We start from the raw sequence: 27,375 nt of genomic DNA, 5'->3' as shown, positions 1-27,375 counted from the left end.
TTGCCGGGCTCAGAGTGCAGCACCGGAGAGACGTGTATGTCTGCAGATTTCTGTGCCAGATGCTGCAGGACAGTCACCTGGTGCCTGTAGGGGCTGAGTTGAGGCTCAGAGAAGCTGTCTGATGGGATGGTCGCAACTTGAGAAGTAGGAAGACTTTTCCATCAGATAGAAACATAACCTTGGTCAAGCCACCTGACATGTTTTGACCTCAGTTTCCCCCATCCTAAGATGCGTTCTGCTGACCAGGTGAGTGGGGTGACGCAGGAGCTGCCGGCGAACCAGGAAGGCTGAAAAAGTCCAGGTTGGCTTTGGGGGCTTCGGATGAAGATGGGGTGTCCTGCCTGCCTGTAGGGCGAGGCCAGGAGCAAGTCTATAATGGGGACCTCTTCCCATGCTGCCCCATCTTTGTTCCAGGAGAGGCCGTCTCTGGGTCCGCAGGTGGGACAGGCATTCAGAGGGCCAACCCTACCTTCGGAGGAGCAGGGAGGCCCAGGTCCAGATCTGGCCCGGCAAGTGAGCCCAGAAGATGAGAAGAAACCTTCTCCTAAGTTCAAATAAAGGGGGGCTACAAAGCCCCCCCTCCAGAAGGATCACGCTTTCTTTTTGGCAAGAAGAGGGCCAGCTGGCCACCTTCATTTGAGATGTCAACGATGACCTCTTGACTCAACAAATAGCAAGTGCATCTTAATCAGACTGTGTCCTTCCTGTCCCCCAGAAAAGGCAATGGCACCAACCCGCCCCTCAAGGAAACAAGACCTTCTTAATCACAGGCTGCCTCGAGGGGCGGAGCGGGGGGCCACAGACCCCAGCTGACCCCGCCGCCAGCAGGAGCCCTGCCCCGCTGCCCGCCTGCGCGGTGCCAGCTCAGCTCGGCGGCCCAGCAAGCCCAGGCTGGGGTGAAGGCGCCTCCGAATCTCCAGTTCTGGGAATAATAACTCACATTACTTCCATCCCATCTGCACCCAGTGAAGGCAGAGCAGGGAAAGGAGCATAAAACACAAAGTTCCCACAGTCGACATCTGTCTTAGTGCAAACAATGGACCATTATCTTGTAAATAATTCTGATTAAGCTGTGGCATTGCCTCCCAAAGAAGCGGGTGGTGGGGAGCAGGGGGAGGATGCTGCTGGGAAGCCTGGCCTGGGCCACCAGGTGCTGGACTCAGGCCCCTCCACTCCTCACCCTGGCCCTGCCCACGCCAGCACTGTGCCCCCCTCCAAACCCTGGGCCGCCTCCAGAAGGTTCCTCCCTGTCTCCATCTCCTGCTTTCTGCTGGCTTTTCTCTTCCTCCTTTCCCTCTCTCTATTGCCCACCCTCCTCTCCTCCAGATGCACCTGTACCCTGCTGCTTTTACTCTGTTCATGCCAGTTTTCTCTCCTCTTCCTCCCTCCTGGCCTCCCATTTTCACGTCCCAGGTCTCCGCTGTCCCCTTTTCACGCCTTCTCCCCTCTCTCCTCTCTGACCCTTATGTCCTCCTCCCTCCCTGTCTCTCCCTCCAAGTCGCTAACTCTCTCCTCCTCACCCCTCTCTCATTGTCTGGTCCCTTCTGCTCTTGGTCCCACAGTGGCTCCTCTTTTCCTCCCATCTCAGGCCCCAGGGGCTTTGCCCACCCCTCCAGACTGTCCCTGGGAGAGGCGGCTGGAGCCATGTCCAGTCTGGGGATTCTGAGGCCTACAGGCCCTCACCTGCTCTCTCAAGGCTGTCAGGCCTGGGCAAGGCTGGCCAGGAGCATGGCACCCACAGGAACCCCTCTTTCTACCACGGAGAAGCCCTCCCATAGCCCAACTCCAAACCAAAGACTCTCTGTCTTCTACCCTATGTTCCAATGTGCCCAGGTCAGCCTCCCTCTGTACTCATGAATCTCCCATAGAAAAAAGCCCAGTGTCACAAAAAAGCCAAAGCTTCACCAAAACCCCTGAGGTTAGGGACATTCAGGCATCCACCTGTGCAAAAAAAAGAGGGGATCACTCACTCTGCAAGGGCATTTAGCCCAAAGCCCTCTAGAAAATTCCCCTGGTGATTTAAAATGAATTGCCCGAGGGTGATTTAGAGAAGACCCTTCAAGCCCCAAGTTTCCATGTACAGCAGAAGCCACTGTACAAGAATGCTGTTCCTACTAGTTGATCACTGGAAAAAAATTCAGATAAGCCATGAGGTTCTACTGTAGAGCCCTGGGAACTATATCCAGCCACTTGGGATAGAACTTGATGAAAGAGAAAAAGAGTGTATATATGTGTATGAGTAGGTCATTGTGCTGCACAGCAGAAATTGACACAACACTGTAAATCAGCTAGACTTTAAAAAAAAAAGTAATTAGAACGGATAAGCAATGAGGTCCTACTGTATAGCACAGGGAACTGTATCTCATCTCTTGGGATAGACCCTGATGGAAGATAATCTAAGAAAGGGAATGTGTATGTGTATATATATATGTATGACTGGGTCACGTTGCTGTACAGCAGAAATTGGCACAACATTGTAACTCAACTATACTTTAATAAAATTAAAAATCTCCTGATTGTAAATGCTTGGCAGCATCATTGGAAAACAGGAAAAAGAGCTCTGTTGGAGTCACCAGGGGTGTTGTCTGCACATCGCAGGAATGAGACCCCTGAATCCTAGCGTGGCTTCCTCCGTGGAGGTGTTCACCCTGGGGACAGGGAGGAATCCCAGTGAGGCAGTCTACACAGAGGTCTTCCAGGGATGAGTAGAGACTGGGGAGGATGAGGGGCTCCAGGCTTTGCAGCACTGTACCCCGATTCTCTACTCACTTGGCAAGGTCTTGGGCGGGGGGGGCATGCGTTTTCATGGGAGCTCTGCCTGGGGCCTCCTGCATGCCAGCAGATATCCTGAAATAACTGAAAAGTGGGTGACTTGGCAACCTCCAATTTATGCGTTTTCCTTTTAATGTCTTGAGGATGCACAAGGGTCCACAGGTATACGCTTTGATGGATGACAAAACTAGAGGCAATCAGGTTACATTCAACGGTAACTTTAGCCAAAGACTCCAAGGGTTCCAACTTGGAGATGGTACAGAGAGTCCCAAACTGGGGGCCGGGGGTGGGGGTCACGTTGCTTAGTCAACAGTGACTTTGAGTCGCCAAAGGAACTCTGAGGATGGAAAAGGAGAAAGGTCACAGGCACGGAGGCGATGAGAACTGCTCCTGTGGCCCATGCATGCAAGAGGGAGCATGACATGAGCCCTTGGGTCCCCGTACTGCCTTCCTCTCCGCCTCAGTATGACTGTGTGGGAGTGTCGGGTGGGAGCGGGGGCCTCCCACGTGGGACTACATCCTATTCAAAGACAGACATACACTCAAGAGGGACACCCTGGATGATCACACTGGAATCTGAAATTTTAATCATCACAAAAAAGACCATTCTCTCCAGCTCGCCTGGGAACAAAAGAGGTTGGAAAAGAAAAAGAAAAAAAAAGTCAAATAACCATATTTTTTTTGGCACTATTATGAATCCAAAGATCCGGTTTTACTGACGCCCTCTTTTTTTTTTTTTTTTTTAGGGCCACGTCCACAGCCTATGGAGGTTTCCAGGTTCCCAGGCTAGGGGTCCAATCGGAGCTAGAGCCAATGCCCTACGCCACAGTCACTGCAACGTGGGATCTGAGCTGCCTCTGGGAGCTACACCACAGCTCATGGCCACACTGGATCCTTAACCCACTGCGAGAGGCCAAGGGTCAAACCCGCATCCTCATGGTTCCTAGTCAGATTTGTTTCCACTGAGCCATGATGGGAACTCCAACTCCCTTTAAAAAAAAAAAAAATTGACTAACTTCTAGAACTAGAAATTTCTCGATGCTCTTCTTATGGGTTAATAAAAATGGCTTCATGACAAAGCAAGTACTCACACCGCTCCCCGCCCCCATGCCCAAACTGAAACGCCGTACATTGGCATGCTTGTGGGAAGGCCAGTATGGCGCCCACATCTTTGATCCTGCAGGAGTCAGCACTCCTGAGGGCTGACCAGGTCCTAGAGGGTCATCCAAAAAGTCAAGGCCACAAGGGGTCATGAAAGGCATAGAATTTGAGACCTCGGAGGGTAGTGAGGGAACTCCAAGTGTCCTCTCTTTCCACCAATGGGGAAACGGTACCCAAAGAAGAGCATGAACTGTCCAAGCTCCCTGAGCTCGAATGCTGGTAGATACTGCAAGTCTCTTGACCCCAAGGCCGGTCCTCGATCCAACCTCCAGGATGCCTGGCCCTAAGCTGACAGTCTGTGCAGTTCTCAACATTTAAAACCCGCAGCTCACTTTCCATAAGGTATCGTATGTATCCGCCCCATCCTGGGCTCGAAAGACTGGTGACCTTCTGCAGTGCACCAGGGTGTAAAAACCTTTGGCCCAAGGGGTTCCCACCTGCTCTGGGTGCTGTCGGTGACCCACCCCTTCCCTTCTGGTTCCCAGGGATGCCAGTGGCCTCTTGTCTCCATCTGGCCATGAGAAGACTCCTTGGCCGTCGGGTGAGCAGATCCTCAGTGCATGAGAGCTGCAGAGCTGGTGGGTAAATACCCCAGCTTCTTTGGCCCTCGGGGGTGGTTCTGGAATAAACTGTGCATAGAATCCTGGAGGACCTCCAGGGGGACTGAGCCCAGGCCCTGAGCAGTGGCAACTCTGTCCTTTATACTCTGTGTTGGCCCCCCACCTCCAATGCCTCCTAAGATCACCTCCCACATAAAATACCTGCACCCAGGTCCTTATCTCAGGCTATGCTTTGGGGAGACCCCCCAACTAGCTCAGCCATGGGCTCTTAGAAGATAGAGATTAAGAGACTCTCCTTGACAAGCAGGAGCGCAGCATCCTGAGAAACCCCTCATTCCCCACCAGGACCTCTGCATCCCAGTAAGACACCCACCTCCATCCCTGTTCCAGGTGCCGGGGACACCTCGGGTGGCTTGTCCTTGCGTCTGCCCCAGCACTCCTCCCAGATCATACAAAGCCCTTGAGTCAGAAAAGCCACTTGTCCATCACAGAAAAAAAGAGCAATAATTTGGTAAATTAATTGCAAATTTGCTTTCCCTGCTCGGTTGCCTTTCTCCTTTTATGTGGATAATTGAGAGCATATTATATTAATTCGACAACAGCAGAAGTTCAAAAAGGAAACTTAACCTTGGGAGCAGTGGGTTACCATCAGATGGGTGTGTCTGGACAACTCCTGAAAGAGCATGAAAGACACGTTCCTCCCAAAGCCAGCCAACGTCTGGCTGCACAAATGGAGAGTTTTGCTGATGAAACGGCTGTGCAGAGCCCCCCACCTTGAACCTCGAAAGATGCACGCTGTTTGCCCAAGAGGCAGAACTTGCTCATGCAGAGACCACATAGCCAGGGTGCGGCTGCAGATGTAGGAGTGTAATTTAATCATCATGACGTTTCTTTGAGAAAAAAATGACGATATAGGAGCAATAAGTGTCTCCCAAAGTTTAGATTCTTCCCCGCACCAGACTATCTGAATTTCATCAAAGCAAACACACGGGTAAATGAAGAAGTGGGTTTGGAGCTGGGTTTCACTGTAAGCCACAGGCCACCTTCCCCCTCCCTCAGCCTATCCCATCTCAGGTCGCAGCTGCCTCCTCGGAACTCCACTCCCCTCTACAAAGGGGGCCTCTTTCTACCTCTTTCCATCCTTGCTTGGGAGGGTCTAGGCTGGAGGCCCAAGGGCGGAGCCAACAGGGGATCCCTGTGGACACCCCAAGTCTGAGTCCAAACAGGTGGGGCTTGTTATGATCCCATGTGGGGGAGAGGGGCTCCCGGAAATAGGACGGCTGGTGGCCCCCACAAAGAGCCGTGAAATGAAGTCCACTCCTGGCAGAGGCCTGGAGGCACCCAGCTCCCTCGCAGCCACAGGCAGGATGCTCCTAAGAACACTTGACTGGTGAGCAAGCAGCTCTTCCCCCAGAGGTGGAGGGAATGAGGAAGAGGTGGGTGGGAAGCAGTGGGGGTTCCTGAAATGAGCTGGGGGAGGAGGCTCATAAAAAACAGGAGAAGAGAATCCACCAAGGTCTCCTCTAAGCTTAAGAAGATCCCCCAGGGGAGCAACCCAGGAAATACCCCCTGCTTTGGAAGTGGAACTGCACGGAGATCCCGTTAGGGGCATCATCGGGCCCTCGTGGAGGAAGAGGAAACACAGGCGCCTGGATACGGGGCTCCAGGGAACCTTCCTGCAGTCGTGACCTGTTCCCTGCAGCAGTTCTGCCGCTGTTGCCGTGTGCACGGGACCCGCGGTCCCCCCTCTGCCGGACTGGCCAGGCCAGGGCTGCAGTGTCAGCAAGCAATCCCAGAGTGACTGTAAATGAAGAACCGGGCTGGGGGTGGTGTGTTCAACCCTGAGCCCCTCAGCAGAGCCCTCTGGTCCCCACTTCGTGCCCAGGGAGTGCAGAGGGCTCCCCTTGCCTACATAGAGTGGACGGCGGTGAGCCCCCCGAAGGGAGCTGCAAGTGTGGCTTCTTAAACCCGACGTGGCTTCAGCCCTGGTGGCGGGAACACCTGACACCCCCTTACAGAGGCTTGGGGTGCCTCGGGAAGTGACACAAGCCCTGGAGAGCCATCAGGAGGCGGGGACCCAGGAAAGGGCATAGACGAGGTCTCGTCTCAAGGGCAGTTCCCCAGACTCAGGTGGCCTTGGAAATAAGACGAAACTTCCCTGGAGTCCTTTCTGCGTGTTCAGGCTGTGCCTGCACATTGGTGGCGGAAGCTGGTCCGGGCTGTGTGGCCATGAGGACTGGGGACCTGATGGCTGGGGTAGCTTCACTTTACCTTGGCTGGGCACTGGGGGCTCCAGCAACGTTTTCCACTGGAACCCGAAGGGCATGTTCGCAGCTTCACGTGAACAGAATCATGTTCTCAGACTCAGAATCTCTCAGAGACAATCTGATCCTGAAGCACAGGGTCTCTGGGGCCGGAATCACATCCATGGTTTTCATGGGAAAGACTGGAGGGAAGGTTCCTCGCAGTCCAGGGGAGGCACTTGTCCTGATGCTAAATCAGCCTTAGTCAAAGGGACACTTCTGGGCTTCCTTCCCCTGGTCCACAGGACCCTTTCTTTATTTGGAGGCTGGGGGCCAGGCTTGGGGCTTGGGATTCTGGCAAAGGATGGTCATACCTCCCCCCCAGCCCCAGGACCAGTTAAACAGGGAGCAGGGTGTTTATGGAATTTGGACGTTTATAAAACAGACCCAATCCGAGAAGCTTGGAAACACCATTGAAGCAGCAGGGGCCTGCCGCTCCTGAACCAAAAAAAAAAATTAAGTCACGCAAAAGAAAAGCAAAACCCTTCCTTCCTGCATACTTGCGACCATGATGGGGAGCGCGGGGGCCGGGGGGCAGAAGCCTGTCACCACAGACAGGGGCACAACCAAAAAAATCCCTGGGGAGGTGGGGGAAAGGGGCAAAAACATGCCCCACTCCAGCCATTCCAAGTAAGTTTGCATTTAAAACTGCCCTTCACAGGATGGGAAGAAGGTGGTGAGGTTGGCTGCAGGCAGGCTGGTCCTGCATCTTCCGTCCAGGTGTGAGGGACTGAACGCCCACTGAGCCGTCGTGAGGTCTAGACACCCACCCGAGAATCACTCATATGGAGAGAAGCACTCTCCCCCACCTGCCAGGGATCACCCACATCCTAACTGGGGGGTGCCTTGACATTTGCATGTTGGGGGATTGTAATGCACGGGGTGGGGGGGGATGGGAGGAGAGATGGGGGGATGGGGGGGAGCCCACCTAAAGAGAGGTGGAAAACGCAGAAGGCTGGCCAGCAGACAGCCCAGGGATCGGCGCGGCTAGTTTCCCTGAATGTCCTGTGGAGGCTTCCAACAGACAGAGGGGTGTCAGAGGGTGAGAGGGTGCTGCAGAGTAAATTAACATAATGACTCCAAACTGCACTAATGTTTCACAGCTTTTTTTTTATTAGCAATACCAAGATACGTTATTGAAGCATTTTTAGTATTGTTTTACATTCCATTCATAAAGGACCTAACTTGTAACTCAGCATACAGCACACTTAAAGATATAGTTTGACACGTATTCAGAAAGCTACAATGATTATAACTTACATGCCTTCATTACCAGGAATACCTTAAGAGAGCGTCTAATTACTTCAACAATACTCTATGCCAAAGCACACGATAACCCGGTTACACGTTTACACATTTCGCTGCAATCGCCGTGTTTAAGGAGAGGAGGGCAAGGTAACTGTTCACTGAAATTTGACTGTCATCTCTTCCCGGTTAATAAGACGACCCAACACAATATTAAACTAGCAATATCACTGCTTAAAGACTATGGAGAAAGGTAATTACTGCACTTTGCCGTATTCTTCTAAAGTGTTACAAAATACAGGACAATCAGACATAAGCAGTAATGCCACCAAAAGACCATTGTAGGGCCCACCTCCAGAAGCTGTGCTGAAGTGTGTGTGTGTTATCTGTGTGTGTGTGTGTCTGTGTGTACGGGGGCGGGGGGGGGGGCTTCAGGGTTTTCACGGGTAAAGGGACCTCAAATCCACCAGCCTTTGTCATGCAGGATGCAGGACTCTGAGCGAATTTTCTCTCCCATTCAAGTGACTAAGGCTTCCCCATCCTATGCTAATGGGGGAACATATGGGGCAATATTTTTAGCCTCCCTGATTCTTTGCTATATACGCTGTAGGTTGGTGTGCCATGTGTATACACATACCTATGCCAATGGTAATTATTTATTCAACACACATATGTGTATACATTCTTCTCTTGACTTTACACGATTTACAAGCTGCAGATAGCCACCGAGGTGCACGAACAGACAAGGGCAAGTCCAGCTAGACCGACTAGAACAGGGGCTGTCACTTACCTGCAAGAAAATGTGCAGATTCATTAAACAATCCAGAAACCGTGTGCGCTAGAGGCATTTGACAGCAAGGGCAGGGCCACAGTCCCTGATTGTTTAATGGAATAAGGACAATAAAGCAATATTTATAAAAGTTGGTCCTTCCGTCTCTGGCTAAAGCAAGAATAGTCTCAGTGATTAGAGCAGGTTGGCAATTAGATGGAGAGGTGCTGTTGATCAGCGCTAGGTAATAGGAGATAATTACTACGTATTTGAAACCTGGGCTTGGCACAGAAGATCTGAAAAGGAAAAAAAGAAAGAACTTGATTCCATCCGCGGTTAAGATGGGGTCTGTATCTCAAAGGCTGTCAGTGCCAGCCATGACTTTGAGTCAGCAGCCTGAGAAGGTAGCTGCCAAAGCTTAAGCCCCGGGTACCGGCACCCAGCTCAACACAGCAATGGGGTCACGCCGCTCCTATTGCACGTGGTGGTGGCTGGGCTTGCCTGGAGAGTTGGCATTTCCCAGGGGGATGTGGCTGTCTGTTCTGACAGCACTCTCTCCTCTCAGCATTCTCTTCCTCCCTCCCAATTTGAAGGCATTATCAGGGAGGAAAAAAATATGGTTTATATGGAGATAGGTTTTGAACCAAAGAGCTGCCTTGGTCTCTTTTCCCACCCCGGGCTTGATCCTGGTCAGGAGGTATCATGCGAGCCAAAGAGAAAAGGGACGCGGCAACCAAAATGAAAGCTACCAGACTTTGCTCCTGCTTCGGAGGCACTGTTGATTCAGCCAGTAGCTTCTGGAGCCAAAAATGTGCAGCAAAAGGAAAGGAACATAAACAAGGCTAAATGTCACCAGTGTTTGCCGACTTACAGACACCATCCATTTGTTTGTTCTGAAATGACGAGTGGACCATTTGGCAAATACAATGGTATTCACACAACAGTTCTGTCATCCTGCAGTGCAAACGACATCACGTCAGTGGCAGTCCCTATTTAATTTAAAGAGAGGGAAGGGGAGGAGGAGCAGAAAGACGAAAGAGTTGGAAGGGGCCGCTATCCAAAGAGGCTGCCTTTTCCTCGACACGGTGCACAGGGCCTGGTTAGGGACAAGGGCAGGCGAGAACCTGCCCGGGGGTGCTGAGTTCTGTGGGAGACCCTGGGGGACAGCACCTGTGCTTTGTTCCCCCCGGAGTCAAAAGGAGGCTCCGCAGACTCGTGGGGAGGCAACCCAGCAGTGGCAGAGTGGGCAGGATGAGGTGGCGACTTGCATTCATTTAAAGGATCTGCCCTTGGACTTCAGGATGAGCCAAAGGGTCCTCCCTACTGATGTAACCTAACCTCAGGCCCTGGACACACGCTATGAGTGAGAGCAGGCTGGACCGTGGGCGTCAACAGCCAACCTGTAAATGCTAAAGTCGAGCGACGAAAATGAGGGCAAAAGAGTTTCCACGGTCTCTGCCAGCCAAGACGCAGGAGCATCAGCTCAGGAAGCCGAGGAAGAGGAGGAGGATGGCTCATCTGGCTGTAGATACAGCACGGCAGCTCCGCAGACAAGACCCCACAGCAGCGAGTCCCTGGGTTTCCTCGGCTAAGTGCTCTCCCCCTTATATGGGGTGGTTTTGATTTTTGTGCTTCTCTTCCTGTGCCTGTTTAACTCATGTAACCTCCTTGCTTCATTCCAACCTGCTGGCTTCAGGGCCACATCTTAGAACCTGGGCTCATCCACAAGACCAACAATGTACCCACTGTCACAGGCTCCACCCTCAGCGCATCGTCCTCTGCCTGGATGCATCGCTCGCAGTGTTTTCGCATATCCTGCCACGGCTTGCTTGGAAATCCCTAGCTGACCACAGACCTTAGCTCTTTCTTGGCCAAAGACTGAGAAGGCAGGACTTATTTCTCCTTGTCGAAGCACTTGCCTTCTATCAGGAGGATGGAGTAGAAACAGACATGGTATGCCATTGCAATGGGACGTCATCCCCAAACTGCCAGAACTGCCTTCCAAGCTAACTTCCCACCCACTAAGGAGGGGTTATCAATGCCTGGGTGTGGCAGACACGAAGAAATAAAACGTGTCTCCACAGGCGCGATGGGAAGGAAGATGTGGACCTGCTCAGGGCTAAAGGCACTACCGCAATCAAAAGACGTGTGGGCGCTGCCATCAACTCCTTGTGACAGTCTCAGGGGGATGAGCAGCTCTTCTATAAAATACCAGCTCAATGGAGAGCCATCTATCCGAGCTCTTCTCCATCCATCATCTCTTTTTATCCTCATGTTCTGTCCATCAAGTTCACCTCAAGGCCAAGACGGAGCTCCTGCCTCTTCCTGTTCTGCCCACCTTGGCCATGATGAGGGGCAGCCCTGGACTCACCATGAGTCATGGAAGGGGTGTTCTGGAAGTTTTTAGCGTGTAAGCAGAGATGAGACCTTCCAGAAACAGCTACACCAGGCCACCTGGGTCTCCAAGTCCTCTCTCTCTGGAAGATCTCTTGCACCTCCGGCTTTGGCTTTAAATAGCAGGAGATGGGTCCTGCGCACGTCGTCTCACTGGCAGGTGGCGTTAGCAGAGGGCAGTTGTCCCATCTTGCCTAGGGTGACCAGAGCCGCACCACCTTGTTTACAGGAGCACAGGGGTTGGCAAACCAGCCCCCGTGGGCCACTTCTAGCCCACAGCCTGTGTTAATAACTGAAGTTTTTTTGGACCATGGCTACGCCCAAGTGCTTCCTTATTGCTTATTGGCTGCTTTGCACTGCCTGGCAGAGACCACAGGACTTCAAGCGTCATGGATTTACTCTCTGGCCTTCTAAGAAAAGTGTGTGGCCTAATCCTGCTTTCGACTGTGTTGCTGGGACAAAGGTGACTATTTTCAGACTGCCTATGCTCAGAAATGGGAGAGGTTTTTGGAGGATGGAAGTCACATCTAGCCTTCCGCTCTGGAGTTCGCATCATAGCTCAGCGGTAATGAGCCCAACCTGTATTCATGAGGATGCGGATTCAATCTCTGGCCTCGCTCTGTGGGTGAGGGATGGTGCCGGGAGCTGTGGTGTAGGTCACAGATGTGGCTTGGACCTGGCATCGCTGTGGCTGTGGCTGGAAGCTGCAGCTCTGATTGGACCCCTGGCCCAGGAACTTCCATATGCTGCAGGTGCAGCCGTAAAGAGCAGGGGAAAAAAAAAAAAAAAAAAAGAATTCAGCTCTGCTAACCTGGTTCACTTGAACACACATTTTAGAATACATAAGGTAAAGAGGTTTGAAGTTTCCATGGATCCTATCTTTTTTTTTAGGGAGGTCCTAATTCCCTCATTGCTATGAGAGAACCCCTAGGTGCAGGCATAATTTGGGAAGCCAGGTCCTCTTAATTGGAAATCCTGAGGCTATTGCTGTTGGTGACCCTTCTTCTTACTCGATTCCACCTGGTGGGTCCCTGGATCTGGCAGCCACCACACCAGGGCCTTGCCCCCCCATGGTAGAGAAGCTGATAGATGCTCCTGGCTCAGCCCAGCTTCCCTGTGTGGCGGGAACTCCAAAGCACGGTTTCCAAGAGTTCAGGAGTCATGCTCATCTCACTCCCTTTCCCTTAATTCGACTTTAGTTCCTTCTCCATCACCCCTACCCCTGGACTCACCAGAGGATACAGAGTAAACGCCATTTGCAAGACTCAACACATGATGGCTTGCAGCCATCTGTCTCAGTTCCAAAAGCTAAAGTAAAGGTTGCCCTCCAAATCCACAAATTCTGGAGCAAGGCAAGCTCTGTACCTGGTGCCACGCAGCCAGTCCCACTGGCACTGTGCAGACCAGCTTCTGGGCTGTCCGGGGCACACCAGAGCTCTCTCACGGCTCCAAGCTACTGGCTGACCCAACGGTTCATCAGATTTCTTGGCTGGACAAAGGGGTTGTCTGCCTTTCTTGTCAGTGGATGTGAATGCTGCCCTGGTCTGCCCTGGCCCCACCAACCCCCTTATTAAATACTCATGTGGATCCTGTCCCATCATGAAAACAAGGTCAAATCCATTCCAATAAAACCAAGGGCACATCCAAGTTCTCTGATGGCATGGGAATGCCCCTGTACCTTATGTGTTTTGTTTTGTTTTGGTCTTTTGTGGGCCGCACCCGCGGCATATGGAGGTTCCCAGGCTAGGGGTCTAATCAGAGCTGGAACTGCCAGCCTACACCACAGCCACAGCAACACGGGATCCGAGCCGCACCTGCGACCTACACCACAGCTCATGGCAACGCCAGATCCGTAATCCACTGAACGAGGCCAAGGATCGAACCCACAACCTCATGGTTCCTAGTCAGATTCGTTTCTGCTGAGCCACGATGGGAATTCCTGTACCTTATGTTCTTCAACAGAACAAAAAGAGGCGGGCCATGCCTGGAATCTGGAAGACATCTTATGACAAGTGGGACCTGAGCTATTCCAGAAGCAACAGTGTATGTCCTTTAGCTTAATCCATCTTGGGTTAACCCATGCCCAGTATCCTCCTCGGCGTCATCTGTAACAGGCCTCGGATAGGCTAAGGCACTGTTCTCTGTGGAGGATTTTTTTTTTTTTGTCTTTTTTTGCCATTTCTAGGGCCGCTCCTATGGCATATGGGGGTTCCCAGGCTAGGGGTCCAATCCGAGCTGTAGCCACCAGCCTACACCACAGCCACAGCAATGCCAGATCCCAGTTGAATCTGCAACCTCCACCACAGCTCACAGCAATGCCGGATCCTTCACCCACTGAGCGAGGCCAGGGATCGAACCTGCAACCCCGTGGTTCCTCGTTGGATTTGTTAACCACTGAGCCACAACGGGAACTCCTGGAAGGATCTTTTGAAGATTCATGGTCAAGTTGTCAACATTGTTGACACTACACGCCCCCCCCCCCATTGGCCTCTCTCCTGTTTGTCTCCCTCTTCTGCATCAGAGTAGGGAAATGCATTGGCTTAGGAGTGGGTCGTGCACACTGGCCAGGACCCCTGGTCCCTGAGCTGGAGGCCCAGAGGTCTACAGAATTAAGGAAGCACCCAGAAGTAGAGCCGACAACACAAGTAGCACCCACAGACTTAGGGCTAGAAGCCACCCTCTCCACTCACCGGCATGTGTCAGCAGAGCCGCTGAGCTCTGCGGGGAGAGGGTATTTAAGTGATTTAAACAAGAGCTTTATGGATGCTTCTTCCAACACTTCACACCCAGACTGGTATCAGCTCCTCCTATCAGCTGTTTCCAGGGCCATCAGAGGAGGGCTCTGGGTTTACCCACCACACAAAATCAGACCCCACACTCTCCTGTGATATTGGAAACATCAGAATCATTCTTTGCGTTGGCAAAGCCCAGGTTCTTGACGGAACCAGATATCAAGCTCGTGGGCCCGTTTGGAAATGTACATCTACGCTGAGTGGAGCCGAGGGGAGGAAATAAACATTAGCAATAGCTGCCTTGCTATGTCGCTCTCATTTCCAACCTCGCAAAGTCAAGCTGATGGGAGACGGGCGTTTTCAACGATCATTTGGGCTTCTTGCAATGCTAGAGAGAAAGCCAGACCATAAGAAAAACGCCCCCAGATGCCCCCTTTGGAGCTCAGTGGGTTTAAAGTTTTCCTCCCAGATATCAACTCTCAGGAAGGATGGACATGCCTGGCCTTCCTGAATCCCAGCAGCCAGAAGGAAGAGGGTTTGGATGACAGCGGGCCAGGCAGGGCAGTGGGGAACCGAAAACCGGACAGAGTCAGACCCATCCTGGAAGCGCCAGGACAGGGCCTCCAGCCCAGCCCAGGCAAACGCAAAGGCCAGAGGAGAGCACCTTCCTTCCTTGCTCCCAAGCTAACGCGAGAGGATGAGGGAGAAACGAGAATCAACTGAAACGCGGAAGCTGTGCCGTCTAAAAACGGGCAGTTTCCGACCAGAGGTGGTTCTGGCACCACCGTACCACGAGTTCAAGGTGGAGCTGTGGGATCTGCATAGACCTCGGGGGAAGGAACCACGGTGCCTTTTAGCCTGGCTGGCCTGAGAAGCTTCCCTCCCCTTTCAGAAGCGGGGGGGCCCCAACTTACACCTCAGGATCTGTTGCCCAAGGGCTGAAAGGCTGACTCAAGGAAGGTTTTTTTGCATGGACCCTGGAATTGTCAGGGCAGGGTGGGGAGGTGCTGTTCGGGGGAGGGGGGTCAAAGGGCCTAAAAGCTACAGCTCAGAGGAAAGGGCTCCCCGAAGCTGCCTCCCCTCCACCCTCTCCTGGCGCGAAAGGACACAAGTGGGCAAGCTTCCTCAAAGGCAGGCAGCCTTCCTTCCCCATTGATGGGAGGATGGGAAAATTAATAGGGGTAATATGAGCTCATTTCAATAATAATGAGCTTATAAACATGCCAGGTTTTGATCTTTTCTGATGCATGGATTCCTGGCAGGGACTAGGGTCCTATGTAGGTATTTGAAAGAACTGAAAATAGACGGAAAAAAAAAAAAAAATCCCCAAACAACAATAAAAAAGAAAGCACTCCAATCACAACCTTAAAACAACAGTAAAAAAAAAAAGAAAAAAAGAAAAAAAAAAAAGACTTAAATATCACTCCCCCGGAAGAAAAGAAAAAAAAAAAAATTGGACTGACATAAAACCCTTTTCTCTTTCTTTTAAATATTGTTTTTAACAGCTTCAAAAGTAATGAATTGTATGTGGCTAAAAATAGATCTGGGGGTGCTGGTTAATGGGGCCTTATGAATCATTCAGCATAAGGAACTGTCAATATTTTTTTGAGCTGTCAGAAATCCGTTTAGTGATTTTTGACAATTCAAAAATATATTTCTGACTGCTTGATCCAGTTCTTAGTGAATTAGGGAAGGATGGGGAAGGAAGAAATACATCAGTTTAAATTATGAACCGACTCCAGCGTGTTGAATCCCATTCTGTGCTAAAAGGAATGTCAGGATTCAGAAGTTAAATACTTCTCTCCTTCCATCCATTTTCCTTCCTTTCTCTCTCCTTTCCTTCCTTCCTTCCTTTTGTTCAACAAGTGAAGTCAAATCACAGACATCCTTTCACAGAGGACAGATGGAGAGGTCCCATGGTCCTTTGTCTCTGGTGTGGGTGTTAGGGGCTGAGAAGAACACACTGAGCTTTGATGCAGAGAAAGGCTTTCGAATAAAAATATCTGGGTGCCAACAGAGTGACTTTGACCCCCCCCCCCGCCCAGCCCATGACGACACTCATTTGATGCATTTCTAGGCTGCAAATTTTATTGTTACTTTTTCCGATAGGGAATTACGTTGGGGTGACCATACTCCTTAAGGAGGTAAAGAAGTGCCAGTTTGCTAACAAGATCAGGCAGGCATAAATCCAAGACACACGGGATCACATCACGGCTAACCAGGGGCTTCACAAGGTACATTTCTTGTTAGAACAACAGACAGGTGAAGAGACGGACGGACAGAAGGCAATCATAGAAGGCCAAAGTCACAGTAACTGCCATTTGGTATGTCTCAAGATGCATCACAAACACCCCACAACCATCTCCCGATCTGGAGAGAGGGCCGCTTTATTTCTACACTGTGGCTAGTGTGATATGATTTTAGTATCCTCTACGTCATTATGAAGAAGAGTTTCAGAAAGCAGATTTGGCTTAGCAAAGCAGTAAGGACTGGTCTTTAGGCATCTTATGCATAAGGTGAAAAGGCGGAAAAGTTTGCAAGTTACCATGTCTCTTTTACTTTTTGTTTTGTAAGGTTTTCTCCCCCACCCCCCAACCGCCAAGTTACGGATTAAAAAACAGGAGTAGCTCCCGCTGGGAGACACCGCCCCCTTTTCCGTGCCTTCCGTACAGGCGTTTCAGAGCATGACAATGCAAATTGGAACACAAAAGTAAGAGGTCCAGCACTTCTAAATGAAGTTGACTCTCATGATTGTCTACACTGCATATACAGCAGAGACGGGGGATGGTGGCTTATGTGTCGTTCAAAAATCTGCTCAGGGAGACGTCTACCCCATTTTTAAAAAATGCACACATCAGCACTGATGTTTTGGGAAATGAACTAAAGGAAGAGGATTCTAAAACTTACCACACAAGTCTGGCCTCTTGATACATCCAGAATTTGCTGTGCTACTTGCAAGTCCGTTAAAGGCTGCTAAGCCATCGGAGCTGTAGGCCCTGAGAACCGACAGCACGTTCATCGGCTTCTCCAGGCCCTGGGGCCCCCGCTCCGGCTTGGGCAGGCCCGCCGCGGGGTCCTGGGCTGGAAGAAGGCCCGGGCTGTGCCACTGCTTCTCCGACGCCTGGGAGAGAGGGGAGACCAGTCCCTGGACGGGCTGCGGGGCGCCCGCGGGCAGCAGGGCATCCCTGCCTTCCCCGCCGCCGCCGCCGCCGTCCTTGCTGAGGGCGGGCGGCTTGCTCATCACCTCCGGCTCCGTGTCGATATCCTCTTCCTCGTTGTTCTCTCCCTTGGACGAGTCCATGTCCTCGGAGGAGGCGATGTCCGAGAGGTCATCAGTAGCGTTCTTACTTGTGGTTTCGGGGATCAGGATCGGGGCGTCGTCTTCCGAGGGGGCCTTCCCGTCGGGCTCCCGGGTGGGGCAGGAACTGGAGGCCCCCGAGCCCAGCAGGCCCGGGTACACACCGAACTGCTTGTAGAAGTCTGAGGGGAAGTTACAGAACGCGGGGTCCACGTGGCTGGGCCACGGGCCCCCCTTCTGCTCCCCCAGCGTCTCCTTGACCTGCCCCGGGGCCATCTTCTCAGAGGCCGAGTCTAGCGCCCCCATCAGGTTGGGAAGCGCCATCTCTTTGCTTGATTGTACCGAGGGCAGCAGGGCCGCTTTACTCGCCTCCCGGCCCTGGTCTTTGCAATTGACCGTCACCCCGACGGCGTTATCTTTGCGTTTCGCTTTGCCCAGGTGGTTGGCCTGGAGATGAAGGGCCATCAGTTCCATCGAGGACGTCGTGAAAGCACAAAACAAGCAGCCGTGCCACGCGATGCTGTCTTGCACAGTCAGCGAGGAGCCGGGGAGGGAGGCGGCGTCCGGCCGCACCGACAGGTCCAGCGGCTCGTACTGAGACTTCTCCGACTTCCTGGGGACCGCCTTGCCACCGGCCTTCTCCTCGCCACCGTCCGCCCCGTGGACCTTCATGGAAGGAGGGTCCGAGAGGGCTTTGTCCTTCATGTCCTTCTCCTTCTTCAAGGAGCTTAGGACAAAGCTGTCCATGAATGCTTGCAAGGACCCTTGGAAATTCACACCGTTGTTCACGATACTTTGATAAGCTCTCCCGATTTCAGAGAAGTGGGTGCTTTTGGAAGGAAGGTCGGTACCTTTGAGAGCATCGGAAGAGGCCTCAGAAGACATGCCAGTGGCCTGGCCCGGGTGATCTCCGGACGAGAGCGCTCCCGATGTCCACTGCTGAGATGCAGGGCCGCCTCTGAAGTCGATTCCGGGGAGACCCTTAAACGCCCCCCTCAGGACATCCGGCCGGATGAACAGAGCAGCTTTGCCGGCCAGCTCGTCCCTGTGGTCTTGGTTCGGGGGCTGCCCGGACAGCGGTCCCGCTCCGTTCTGCCGCTCCCGGTGGTGCCGTTCCAGGTGGTATTTTAAGGATGCTGACTGGGTGCCCGCGTAATCACAGTGGGGACATTTGTAGGGTTTCTCACCTGCGAGATTTGGGTACAAGGAGGAAAAAAAAAAAAGTGTTAATCTCATTTTGGTGTGCTGAACGAGGCTAGAAGGATCAACATTTGTTCTTGGAAACAAAGCAGCTCAAACTAATAATTAGTTAGAGAACAACTGTTTTTTAATAGAAGAATAATTCGTACTCTTAAGCTTTTTTAATGATTTTGTACCATTTGGGACTATTCAGGAATGACATACTATCTACACACAATTAGCTATCTTTTTCTTTATCTAACATGTGAAAACGGCTGTAGATTTAAAAGCTATGATTATGAAAATTAAGCATAATAATTTCAACCACAGTGATCATTAAAAGTAGAAGTTTAAAAAGACAAAGTATGTAACAAATGGGTGGTTGCAATATTTTGTGTATACAATAGCTCTAAAATTTGTTTAAATTATACACATGGAAACCATTTTTAAACCTAAAAATTTTATGGCACTGTTACGCAAGACTGAAATGAATGATTTAAGTCTTGCTCTGCAGTAAATCATGGATATAATTAGCAAATGGCATACTGCACAAGTAATTTATCATTATTTGGAGGGCACCATTCCAGACGGGCTCAGATATCTGCAGACCTACTGCATTGTTTCTAAATAAAGAACTATAAATACTGATTCTATAAAATATTAATACCATTACTGTGCATTATGATTGCAGCATGTAAAGACATATAGTTAAGATAAAAAGCAGTCAATAAAACTTAAAAGAAAATGAGTAATAAAAAGGCACAAAATATATTTAGTTTCTGTATTTGAAATTAACATTATCTACTGGTCTTTGTAGTGCCTTAAATTTGTTCTAATGGCAAACCTAATGCTCCGGTAGTAAAATGTGTAATTTACCTCTAATAAGCGCTTTCTAGAGAATAAAAATAGCTTTAAAGACTGTTTTAAAACATATAAGATCATTTTCATGAATTAAATATTTAAATTCAGTGCACAACTTCTATTGTTCTTTCCACTCTGGGAACGATCCCATAACATTCAACGTAGGCCTGCCTGCATTGTGGGAAAAGAGGAAGACGGGAAGGTGAACAGATGTGGATTTAAAGATATTCCAAGAATCTGTTAGCCATCCAGGAGCCTCTGCAGACTTTGCCCTCCAAAGGCTCTTTGGAGGGAATGGGCCTGTGAAGAGTTCCAGCGAACTTGTGCACAACTGCACCCTGTCAACGTCCCCAACTGCTTCTCCGAGGACACTCGAGCATTCCCCACCCCCTCCTCCACTCTACTGTGAAGCAGACTGATCTCAAAGCAACAGCAAATTAAGAATGGATGGTGTATTCTGGAGACCTTTTACCGTGTGTAGTCTTGGCCAACACTGTGACTCTCAGCTCCCCAGGCATAAGGCATTTGGGGGTAAGACACTTGTTGGGGGTGTGTGGGCGGGGGGGGCGGGGAGGGGAGGGCATGGCCTTTGTAAATAAGAGGATCACCAGCCCAGGTTCCGAGCGGGGGACGCCGTGTCACCGCCAGACTGTGTGCTCCAGCCTTGGACAAGCTATGCCGGCTCCATCAAATGCTGGCTACATGCCCCTCTTTCCTTCCTACGAGCCCCTGAAGGTCTCCCCCTGGACACCTCAGGGATGGCCCACCTAGGGGTCTCTTTCCCTAAATGCAAAGGTCACGCTGTCTCTGGCTAAACCAGTGACATGAATCTAGAGGAAGACTCAATCCCCATTGACATAAAGGTACCAATGGCTTCAGGCTCCACGTCTTGAAGTCAATCCCTATGCTGGGCTCAGAAGCCCTTCAGCCACTGTGATTTGGACATGTCCCTGGAGATAGGACACCCTCAGTGGGACGGGCGCTGGGGACGGAGTGCTGCCAGTCTGACCTAGAAGTCCAGTAGCCCGTTGGAGGAGAGGCAGCCCCCGAAGTTAAGGGGGTGACTGCGGGGCTGGTGGCAGGAGAGACTCACTAGGAACTTGGGATCCTGACCCATCCTGGTGGGAGACGGGGTGAGGAGCGCCGCGGGAGTCGGCAGAGGTGAGGCTTGCAGGTACCAGATGAGACTCACGCTGCATTTCAAAAATGCACCTGGAAGTGATTAAGTGCATCTGGCAAAGGGTTTATGGAGGATGCATGAGCATTTGTCAACAGAGCTACAGAGAGAGGATGCAGACCTTCCCTGCGGGCCTGTGGGGGCCGGGGGCTGCCCTCCATGGTGGCCTGCAAGGATGCTCCGGGACATGTGTGGGTTTCCGAGGGACATGCATTTGAAATGCTCACTGGGGTGGTGGTGGTTCTCAGACTGAAATGCGCATTAGAATCCCTAGGGGAGTTTAAGACACCAATTCTGGGACTAACCCAGGGCAGTTCAGACCCCCTGGGCCTGGGGTGAGGCCCAAAGTGGGTGCTTTCGGTAAATGTCCCTGAGGATCCTGATTGCGACAGTTCAAATAGCCCGCTTTGCAAAACCGAAGTGAAATTGCTGGGGGGAGCTTTAAAAAGTGCTGACTCCTGGTCCCACCTGCACCTCCAGAAATTCTGAGTTCTGAAGGTGCAGACTGGGCTTTGGGGTCTTTCCAAGGTCCCGTGTCACCCTCTGTGGACCTGAGTAGAGAACCACTCTAGGAGCCTCCCTAGGAAGTGCCCTTCCAGGTCCATATATGTGACACGGAAGCCAGTCTGGACCTCTGGACCCTGGGAGGTGCTTGGAGCGTCTGGACTGGAGACCAGAGACCAGAGACCTTATGCTATTTTGTGCCCCACTGGGCACGGGTGTCCCATCTGGAGACCCGTGCTTCCCCGACCTACCCCGTGGCAAGTGGGAGCACACGTCTTCCACGGCTTCCCATCAACGCTAAACACTGTGTCAAGACCTAAGCCTGAATGATGCCAGAGACATACACATCCATACGTGGATGCACCTGCAGGCCTGGAAACATTGGGTTCATTCACACGTTCCCCAACTGAATGAACCAACTGGTCAATGAGCCCCCAGCCCCCACGTACGGTTGTTGGTGCTGGGAACTGAGTCAAAGAGACACAGCCTCTGCTCTCACGGCTTTCAGAGGAGACATGTCACAGGGTTATTAAAGCAAGAGGCACACACACACTCCATACACACACACACACACACACACACACACACACAAATACACACACATACACTGCATACAACCACTCATACCACACACACCATGCACACACTGTAGACACATCACACAATACGCATACACCACACACCCCACTTACAGCACATATCACACACCACATACTCTACACACACCACACATGGACCCTACACACACAATCACACACACACACCGCATACAGACACACAGCACTCATACCACATATATCGCACTCCACGCACGTAACATACATACACACACTCACACATACACCACACACATACCGTATGCGCACACACACAAACACACAGTGATGAGAGGCCCTCTTCACTCAACTCATTGCTCTTTTAAAGTTCAAAATAGGAGTTCCCGTCACGGTGCAGTGGTTAACAAATCCGACTAGGAACCATGAGGTTTTGGGTTCGATCCCTGGCCTCGCTCAGTGGGTTAAGGATCCAGCGTTGCCATGAGCTGTGGTGTAGGTCGCAGACATGGCTTGGATCCCGCGTTGCTGTGGCTGTGGTGTAGGCCGGCAGCTCCAGCTCTGATTAGACCCCTAGGCTGGGAACCTCCATGTGCCACGGGAGCGGCCCCAGAAAAGGCAAAAAGACCAAAAAAAAATTCAAAAAAAAAGTTTAAAATAGACCTTGGCCTCTGCTGTCCCAGGAAAAAAGAATGGCGCATTCCCAGCATTTGAGGCTCCAGGAATCCAAGCCCTGGTAAATTTGAAGCCACTTAAACGAGAGTCCTCAAGGGGTGTTCTGACGATATGGGCCTGGTAGAGCCCTCTGCACCCCCTCCTCTGCACACGCCCCAGGAGAGCCCTTGGCCGTGGGTTTCTCCACGCGGCTGCCTCTCTGAGCGCCTGAGAGTCTGTGTTTGGGTGACGGCTCCCTATCACCCCAGTCTCCAGAAAAATGCTCCAGAGGGAGCTTTGTGGGACAAGCCCACCTGCTTTGGACTTTTTATTTTAAAAATGAACAAAAAGCTGGTCTTATTTTCTTTGTAATCCCTAAGGGATGTGATGAGCATGACTACCCTCTGCCTGGAAGCCTCTCCTCTCCCGTCCTCGGCTGCATGGCAGCTTCAAGGGGTGCAGGGGAAAGGAGACCACCCCTGGCCCCGGCTGGGGTGGGTTTCCAGCAGGCAGACTCAGGGGTGAGCGTGCCCCCCAGAAAATCCTGCCCCACCCAGGCCTCCTTTCCCTGCAAACACCCCAGCTTGTTTTGCAAGCGGCCTTCCCCAGGGGCACATTGCAGCGGGCTCCCAACTGGGAGGCAAACAACCCTGGCTGGATGGGGTGGGAAAACCTGTAGGCACAGTCAGTGGACCCTCAGGTGCAGTCAAGGTCTGCTTTTCTTTTTTCTTTTTCTTTTTTTTTTTGTCTATTTAGGGCCATGCCTGCAGCACATGGAAGTTCCCAGGCTACCAGGCTAGGGGTTGAATGGGAGCCACAGCTGCCAGCCTAAGCCTCAACCACAGCAACGCGGGATCCGAGCCCCATCTGTGACCTACACCCCAGCTCACGGCAACGCCGGATTCTTAACCCACTGAGCGAGGCCAGGGTTCGAACCCACGTCATCATGGATGCTAATCAGGTTCTTTTCCGCTGAACCACAGCAGGAGCTCTAAGGTCTGTGTTTTGGTTTGGTTGACAGACAAATGAGTCCACCCATGCTGAGAGCCGCCTCAGAGGGAGCATCACCCCATCTGGCCTGAGCGCATTGGGCTGGCTCTAGTGAAGTCCCAGGCTCCTGCCAAGGAGGGGGTCAGCCCCAGCCCCACCCCCGGGCAGGACTCTGTCTGAGACTTGGAAGGGCTTTCTGTGTGGCCTCGTGGCCCAGGGAACCTCAGACTCCGCCAACAGCTCTGTCCAGTTGAACGATTGTCCACTTAGGCCCATAAATGAGTCCAAGTCTATTGCGGGGTGGGAGGGGGGGATCAGTCAGACTGCCCTGGACTGTCCAGGGTGACACGAGCCCTCTGGTCACCTCTGTGATGTTAGGATTCAAGGTCTTTGCAACTACCTATTGCAGAACCACACACTCAGATCCCTTCCAAGCGGAGCAGCAGATAGAAGTGTGCAAAACAGCGGGGTGGGGGTCAGCCACCTCTCCCAGAGGGCTACTGCCACTAACTCCACAGCAGGGGACACATGGACCTCTGTTAAGGAAAGCATCACTTCCAGATTTCTACGTGCAATATCCCAGGGGTTTTGTTGTTGTTGTTGTTGTCTTTTTAGGGCCACACCCGCAGCATGTGGAGGTCCCCATGCTAGGGGTCCAATCGGAGCTACCACCGCCGGCCTCCACCACAGCCACAGCAACACGGGATCTGAGCCGTGTCTGCAAACCGCCCCACAGCTCACAGCAAGGCCAGATCCTTAACCATTTAGCCAGGCCGGAGATCGAACCCACATCCTCATGGATCCTGGTTGAGTTCATTAACCTCCGAGCCACAAAGGAAACTCCAATATCCCAGGTTTTAAATACTGGCATGTACTTAAAAACTTGTTCAAACATGGAGCAGCCTGCAGGACCCTATTCTGCAGACTGGGGCTGGTCCATGAAACTTGTATCTGAGAAAAGGATGACCAGGGTTGAGCCATTTACCCACCGAAGAAGGCAGGGAGGGACAAGGGTGGCCTCTGGTGAGGACCCCCCCCCCATGGTATTTTAAAAAAATAGGATGTGGGTCCAAACAATGCATTTCTAGAAAAGAGACTTTGCAAGAAAAGGCATAATAAAATAAAAAATCACCAGTTCATCACTCCAAGGGACTAATGAAATGATTGGAACCATCTTACATTAAACCAGCTACCCACTGACACATGGCATAAGATGTATATTCAATTTTGGAATATCATTGATAACTTCTCCAAGTCATTGTATCATAAATTTTAAGAAATATACGACCAAGTGGTTTAATTAGTTCATTGTACCTATTTTTACATGGCCATGTCTTTCATCATTCTGAGCCTCACTTTGCGCTTCATATTCAAGGAACCCTCAGTTATCTGGGGAGTTATTCTGCAACTATTCAGAGCAAGTTCCCCAGAGCGCTTCTCCAAAAGTAACAGGGGGATTCATTTCATTCCCTTTGGAAATCCCTTTCTCAAGCTTTTTGGAAGTGCTTCATGCTTCCAACTTTGGTGTGTGTGTGTGTGGGGGGGGGTTACGATCCCCAAAGTGTTTTCACTTTTAAGTGGGGTAACTGAATTTTTTCCTCTCTTGGCATCCTCTATTTGATATTTATTTAGTCTTTCTACATGTCTTTACTTAGTTCATACCAGGAGAGATAAATACGGTGGTGCCTTTGCAGCAAAGCTCCAGTACATTAATATAAATTGTACACTAATTCCCCCAAAGCATATATATGTTGTAAACCTGAAGACTTTTCACACAGCTGCTTATTGCTAAACAGTGCCTTGTCCAGAAGGGGACAATCTGTGTCTCTAATTGCTGTCACTGAAGCCGAGATTCATTATGTGACTTTCCCATTAAAATGTGAGCATTAATTTGTATAATGAAATATCACCCACTGCAGTGTTCATTAGCCATGCCCTACTGTATACGCACATTGTTAGCTACCTAGAAACTGTAGTTAATTTCACTAATGGATATTTCCCTACTTAGTGTTTGGTAGGAAATTTATACTGTAACATTACCTCTTAAACTTTTAAGGAAATTTAAATTCAATCAATTATTTTCAACAAAAGTTTGGGATGTCATTAAGGCAGGGAAAAGCTAGGCTGGGGGACGGCGGAGGCATAAAATGGGCTTTTAGTTCATCTTAGAAATGGAAAAACGAGGGAATTTTAATTCAAAACCCACAGACAAAAAAGAATCATCTCCTTTTCGGCAAGTGGGTCTTTTTGTTTTGGGGGGCTTTTTTTTTTTTTTTGTCATTACACAGGTGGCTGTCCCCACGAAGGACAACAACACAGGCTCTCCTTTTAGAAAGGGAAATGGGAAGCACGCCCATTTTAACCAATTTCTTTTTTTTTTTTTGAGCATTTATTCAATGTGCTTTTATAAATGTGAAAACAGCTTGGTTCCCTCGCCTAGAAGAGGAAATACAGAGGCATCAAAGCTAAGGTGTGTGTGCATCCGGCAGGAGGCACCCGGGCTGGGCTGGCCGAACTGTCATCCCCAGCCCATCTGCGTACCACCAGTTGGTGCTCGGTCGGAAGGCCGTTGCCACAAAGGCACCAGGAGTTGATCATCTCGGCGATGCCAGCGTGTAATCCCACCCCACCTTTCATGCCAGGGGTCGGGGCACCTCCACAAGCCCCCGTGGCCATTTCCTTGCCTTGCCACCTCCCTAAGCTCATTGAGCTGGTGGGGAAACCGAGCCAAGTGGGGTCAAGTAGGCCTCAGGCCAGTCTGAGATGGGGGCAAGGAGGAGCCAGGGTGCACAGTACTTCCCTTTTATATCGCCGGGAGGCTGCGGCAACACACCTTGTGGGTACAAGTCACTTCCTTTCCTCCCGCTGGTTATGGTGTGGACACACACTGTCAAAGAAATGGTGCATTAATTCCCTAAAATAAGCCAAAAATTCACCCAGAAAAGTAAAAAATATATATATATTTATATTTATATCAATACTGTGCAGTTAAAAGAATGGAAATTCCAAAGGAGGCATATGTGGATTGTGACCTGTCATCACTGCTGGGCACCTCCGAGTGGGTAGCATCGCATCTCCATCTCGGAGGCTCAGATCCCTCCCCGGCTAAGAGCAAAGTGCAAAGGGCTGGGGAGTGAGGGTGGGCGGTGGGGGGTGTGGAACACGTCTCCAAAGTGCTGGGAGGATACAGGGGTGAATTCACCAGTGCTTAACACAGGCGCCTGCACACAAGTGCGCAGAAAGTGGTGGCTATGGTTGCTATTACTATCATTGTTGTTACTGTATCGCTGTTGGCTGAATCTTCCTGTGGGCAGCGGCTTGCTGTCATGCTGTGTAGACAGCCTCAGACAGGAGGCAGGAAAACTCCCAGGCTGTGCCTCCTCTACAGGGCACCCAACCCTTTGGAGGGGCTGTAGGACAGAAGTCCTCTCACCTCCGTGGTTCCCGATGGCCCCATCAGGACAGAGGAGCCTCATGCCTGGTGCCAAGAATAACAGGGGAGGAGTTCCCATCGTGGCTCAGTGGAAATGAATCAGTCTAGCATCCATGAGGATGCAGGTTCGATCCCTGGCCTCGCTCAGTAGGTTAAGGATCCGGCGTTGCTCTGAGCTGTGGTGAAGGTCACAGACTCGACTCGGATCTGGCATTGCCACGGCTATGGTATAGGTCAGCGGCTATAGCTCTGATTCAGCCCCTAGCCTGGGAACTTCCATAGGCCAAGGGTGTGGCCCTAAAAATACAAAAAAAAAAAAAAAGTACAGGTGAGACTGGAGGAGGACACCCCATATACCCACCCCATCCAGCCATCCAGCCAGAGCCCAGTCACAGAGGCAGCCCCCAGCAGGGTGGGCAGGGCCAAGCAAGCCCCTCAGTTCATCCTGAGACCACCCCCTTCCTGAAGAACCACTCCTGGCTGCTCTGTCCCATAAAGAGGTTCCCATCAGGGCCAGACCAGCTCATGCATCACATCCAAATCTGAGTCATAAACAACTCGCATCATTGGAGAGGGGGGAGAAAACAAATAAGATTTATTTTTAATTCGTCTCTGAACTTGAGTGGCTCCAAGTTTTCCCGAGTGAGGCTGCTTATTACATTTCTCTGCAGGGGTCATTCCTGAGACATCAGGCATCCCCTGGAAAGTCGATACACACAGGTGAGCCAACGCGGGGCTTGTCACACCTTCTGAGGCTTGTGTAGAACCCACACCCCTCCAGCCTTTCAG

The 27,375-nt window shown here is 51.2% G+C and overlaps 1 protein-coding gene across 5 annotated transcripts in view; it reads right to left on the bottom strand.

The window, feature by feature from the left end:
• ZNF536 (zinc finger protein 536) overlaps window positions 1-27,375 on the bottom strand; it is a 482,257-nt gene that overhangs the window by 150,043 nt on the left and 304,839 nt on the right. For 3 of the 5 annotated variants that reach the window (XM_021094256.1, XM_021094254.1, XM_021094257.1), the window contains exons 5-6: window positions 25,987-26,040; window positions 16,844-18,421 (exon numbers count right to left, since the gene is read on the bottom strand). In XM_021094256.1, the coding sequence (XP_020949915.1) occupies window positions 16,844-18,421; window positions 25,987-26,040 (1,632 nt within the window). Of the gene's footprint in view, window positions 1-7,888; window positions 18,422-25,986; window positions 26,041-27,375 lie in introns of those variants that run through there. The other 2 variants (XM_021094258.1, XM_021094259.1) reach the window with 2 other exon arrangements.

This window comes from Sus scrofa, chromosome 6, assembly GCF_000003025.6.
Source record: "Sus scrofa isolate TJ Tabasco breed Duroc chromosome 6, Sscrofa11.1, whole genome shotgun sequence".
NCBI lineage: Eukaryota > Metazoa > Chordata > Mammalia > Artiodactyla > Suidae > Sus > Sus scrofa.
Note: the sequence above shows the minus strand (reverse complement) of the source record. Positions and strands in the feature narration are given on the sequence as shown.